A 3,963-nucleotide genomic window follows, 5' to 3' on the forward strand; every position below is an offset into this window, starting at 1 on the left:
AGCTAGCTGGGGTGCACTTCTCAAAAACCCACGCTCTGCTGCCCTAGCATTCCCTCTGGAACCCAGCTGAGTCGCCGGGAAGGAAACAACCACACAATCTTACTTTAGAATCAACAGGTAACACAATTGCTGGGCACAGCGACTAGCATCCTAATTTGTAAGTCATTCTATGTTAAATCCTCTGGTGGCGAATCCGGGCAGATCTGCCATCTAAACTGGGTGGTGGGTGGTGGGTGGTGGGTGGTGGGTGGTGGGTGGTGGGTGGTGGGTGGTGGGTGGTGGGTGGTGGGTGGTGGGTGGTGGGTGGTGGGTGGTGGGTGGTGGTGGGTGGTGGGTGGTGGGTGGTGGGTGGTGGGTGGTGGGTGGTAGGTGGGTGGGGTGTTCTTGTTCGCTACATGTTGCCCCCCAAGCTCTTCTGGTCCAAAAGCAAGTCACCCTTTCCTGCCTCTTCTCTTTCTCCGACTGGAAAGTCTCCGGTCCTACTCCTCTCCCAGTGATTGGTCCCCTGAAATCTTCACTTATTAAAGGAAAGTTCTGCCACAAACACACAGAGTTTTAAAAACTTATTTTATGTGTATGGTATCTTGTCTACAGGTATGTCTATGCACCAAATGCATGCCTGTGCCCAAGGAAGCCAGAAAAAGGCATCATATAACCAGAACTGGAGTTATAGATGACCGTGAACTGCCTTGTGGGTGTTGGGAACTGAAACTTGGTCCTCTGGAAGAGTAGAAAAAACTCCTCCTAAAGCCTCTCTCCAGCCCCACATGTGGAGTTTTATAACAGACACAGACCAACGATTATTCAAATGCAGACATTCTAACAGGGTATGGTACTAAAATCGGAACTAGCAACCCCTGTAGCCACTCCCATTGTAGCTGGAACAAATTCCCACAATCCTTTAGAACAACATCGATCAATTTTACAGTTTTGGAGTCGAGACTGGTTTGAAATGGGCATTAGAATCCTAAGAGGAAGATGCCTGCAAGGTTGTGTTGCTTCTGGAGGGTTAGGAGAACTTTCCCCTGCCTTTTACAGCTTCTCGGCACAGCTCCCATTCCCTGACCCCTGAGCGCATCCTCTTTGAAAGCAGCCAGCATGCCCCTCTGGCCTCGGTTCCATCCCCATGTTCCCTTCTCTGCCCTGACTTCCTGTCTCTCTCTGTCTCTCAAGAAGATCCCTGTGATTGCATAGGCCCCAGGCTTAGCCACTTTGAGCTCCTTAACCCCACCTGCAACCCTTTCAGCTTTGTATGGTAACGCAGGCTCTGGGAGGTAGGCCTCAGACTTCTGGTAGAGACACAGTGGAAGAGCTGTGGAATTTGCAATTAATATATTAGCCGATTTCTAGAGTTATGTGCTTAAAACAACTTCCAGAAGTTTTATGATAACTTTTCAGAATAATTTGAACTTGTTTTGCTTTGTTTTGTTTTTAGAGACAAGGCTTCTCTGTGAAGCCCTGAAACTTGCTAGGTAGACGAGGCTGGCCTTGAATTTACAGAGTTCCACTTGCTGGAAGGATGGGATTAAAGGCGTGCACCTTCGCCGCCCGGCAGCGCGGACTTTTTTTAAAAATCTGCTCCAGTTGATGGAAGAGGACTTTTTTGGTCTCGGGGTCACGGGCCAGATACGGCCCCAGCTTTATTTGACCTTCTTCTTGGGGCTCAGGTTGTTGGTATGGCCACACTCCTTGTGGCAGTTGACTGCACGGGGGTGCAGCGCTTGCTGCAGATCATCTTGTCATAGTTGTGCTTCTGGGCAAGCTGATGAAGGGGCGGCTCGATGCTGCCACCGCGCAGGCGCAGCACCAGGTGCAAGGTGGACTCTTCCGGATGTTGGGCAGGGTGCGGCCATCCTCCAGCTGTTTGCAGCCTCCGCGGGTCAGGTGGAATGCCTTCCTTTTCTTGGATCTTGGCCTTGACGTTCTCTCTGGTGTCCCCGGGCTCGACCTCAAGAGTGATGGCCTTGGCCGTCAAGGTCTTCATGGAGATCTGCATGTTGGGGTTGGCCGCTCAGCAGTCTTGTTGAAGAGAAAGAAGACCCCTCAACTTGAACTTTTACCATAGCTGGGAAAAGGTCCCCTGATGTCTGCCGCCGGCCTTCTCCTGTCAGAGTACAGCGTTCCAGATTTAGTTTTTGTTTAGGTTTTCTTCTTTTTTTAATGTGTTTGGGTGTTTTACTTGCATATTTGTCTGTGCACCGTGTGTACCTGTTGCCCACAGAGGCCAGAAGAGGGCATTGGATCCCCTGGGACTGGAGTTATAAAGGGTTGTAAACTACTATGTGGCTACTGGGAATCAAACCCTGGTCACAGTAAGAGCAGCCAGTGTTCTTAATAGCTACGACATAGTGCGGTGGTGGCACACACCTTTAATCTCAGCACTTGGGAGGCAGAGGCAGGCAGATCTCTGAGTTCAAAGTTAGCCTGGTCTACAGAGGGAGTTCTAGGACAGCCAGAGCTACACAGAACCCTTGTCTCAGAAAAAACAAACACCCCCCCCCCCAAAAGCCTCAGCTAAGCCATCTCTCCAGTCCCCTGTTAGCCTTTTACTCTAGCCAAGCCACACACATTTCTAGGTTCTAGTTTTAAATGTACGTCCTAAACCAGCCCTTTAAAAGATAAAAGTCTAAAGACTGTGATCTGCTCTATAGTGTTCAGAAGATTGTCTAGTTGCACTTAAGTAAAGAGAGGTGGGTAAGGCCAGTAAAGCAGCAGCTTCTGAAGTGGAGACAGGGGGTGATCATAGCTAACGGACCTGTGTTATGTAACAGGAACTTGCACCTGCTCAGTTGTACTAGTGAGTAACAGAGTATGAAATAGGGTGAATTCGCACCTGCCTGTAATCCCAGCAAAGGAGGGCAAATACAGGAAGATCAAGAATTTAAGGGGAGCCTTGGCTACCTAGTGAGCCAGCCTGAGCTACACGAGACCCTGCTTTAAAAAAAAAAAAAAAAAAAAAAGGTGGCGGATGGTGCTGGAGAGCTGTCCTATTGGTTAAGAGCCTGAAGGCTCTTCCTGAGGATTCATGTTCAGTTTCTAGGAACTGCACGACAGATCACAGCCGACTCGACTTCCATTTCCAGACGGTCCAACCCTTCCTCTGGTCTCCAAGGGCACTGCAGGCAAGTGGTACATACACAGATACATGAGTAGGTGGTACACCCATGCACGTAAAAAATTAAAAACAAAAGAAGCCTTGTATCTTTATAACGTACTCGGGCCACCCCTCCCCCCTGCCCCCTGCTTGTGTTTGGCCAGGAGAACAAGCTGTTTTCTAACCTCTTATCTCTGTAGCTGTCTCCCAGGCTGACTCGCACCGCGGGGACCGTTGGTGATCCGTCTCTAGATATTTTGATTGTGACACCTGGCCTCAGTGGCACTGCCCCTGAGGGGTAGATACCAGAGTTGCTGCTAAGCACCCCACAGCGGACAAGCCGGCCTGTGGCAACATCAAATCCTAAACGTCAACACTGCGAAGCTGCTGGGCAGGGAGGGGAAAGTGGGTTGGGAAGATGTGATTTGATTTTTGGCAGACTTTCTCTTTGCTGTGATATTAGATAAAAGGGGCAGCGGTTAAGTTTTTCATATTAAAGTACAAGCACTAGAGGGCACTGCCTGCTCAAAAGTTGCAATTTCTGTGCTGGTGGTGAGGTCTGGGCGGAAAAAGCGACTGGCCAGGAGAGGGTTAATGACGTAGCCGTAAATCCAAACAGTCCTAACAAGCACCGCGTCTGAAGCCTGGAGGGCAGAGCCGTGGGTTTTGCTTTTTTGTTTTTCTTTTCTTCCCGTTCCTTTCCCTTTTTCTTTTTCTTCCTATAATGATGTCTTGGGAGCTTTTGCCAGAGGATGGGGGAGGATCTCACTGGATTTCACGGGCAGGAACACCCACGTCATTGGCACCTCCTCTGAGCAGGTGGTGGGAGGCGCTGTTCCTGGGCTATCTGCGTCTCTGCGATACTGCGA

The 3,963-nt window shown here is 49.9% G+C and overlaps 1 protein-coding gene across 1 annotated transcript; it reads right to left on the bottom strand.

Annotated features, from left to right (window-relative positions):
- Positions 1–1,315: 1,315 nt before the first annotated feature.
- Uba52l1 (ubiquitin A-52 residue ribosomal protein fusion product 1 like 1) lies at positions 1,316–3,472 on the bottom strand. The gene is made up of 2 exons (NM_001346365.1): positions 3,280–3,472; positions 1,316–2,104 (listed from the first exon to the last, which is right to left on the bottom strand). Exon 2 carries the CDS (start codon positions 1,994–1,996, stop codon positions 1,664–1,666), a length of 333 nt encoding a protein of 110 aa, NP_001333294.1. The 5' UTR covers positions 1,997–2,104; positions 3,280–3,472; the 3' UTR covers positions 1,316–1,663.
- Positions 3,473–3,963: the final 491 nt, after the last annotated feature.

Source organism: Rattus norvegicus, chromosome 2 (genome assembly GCF_036323735.1).
Source record: "Rattus norvegicus strain BN/NHsdMcwi chromosome 2, GRCr8, whole genome shotgun sequence".
NCBI lineage: Eukaryota > Metazoa > Chordata > Mammalia > Rodentia > Muridae > Rattus > Rattus norvegicus.

What these genes read in the sequence shown, in the direction of transcription:
- Uba52l1 (NM_001346365.1), bottom strand. Translation starts at nt 1,996, where the DNA reads ATGCAGATCTCCATGAAGACCTTGACGGCCAAGGCCATCACTCTTGAG.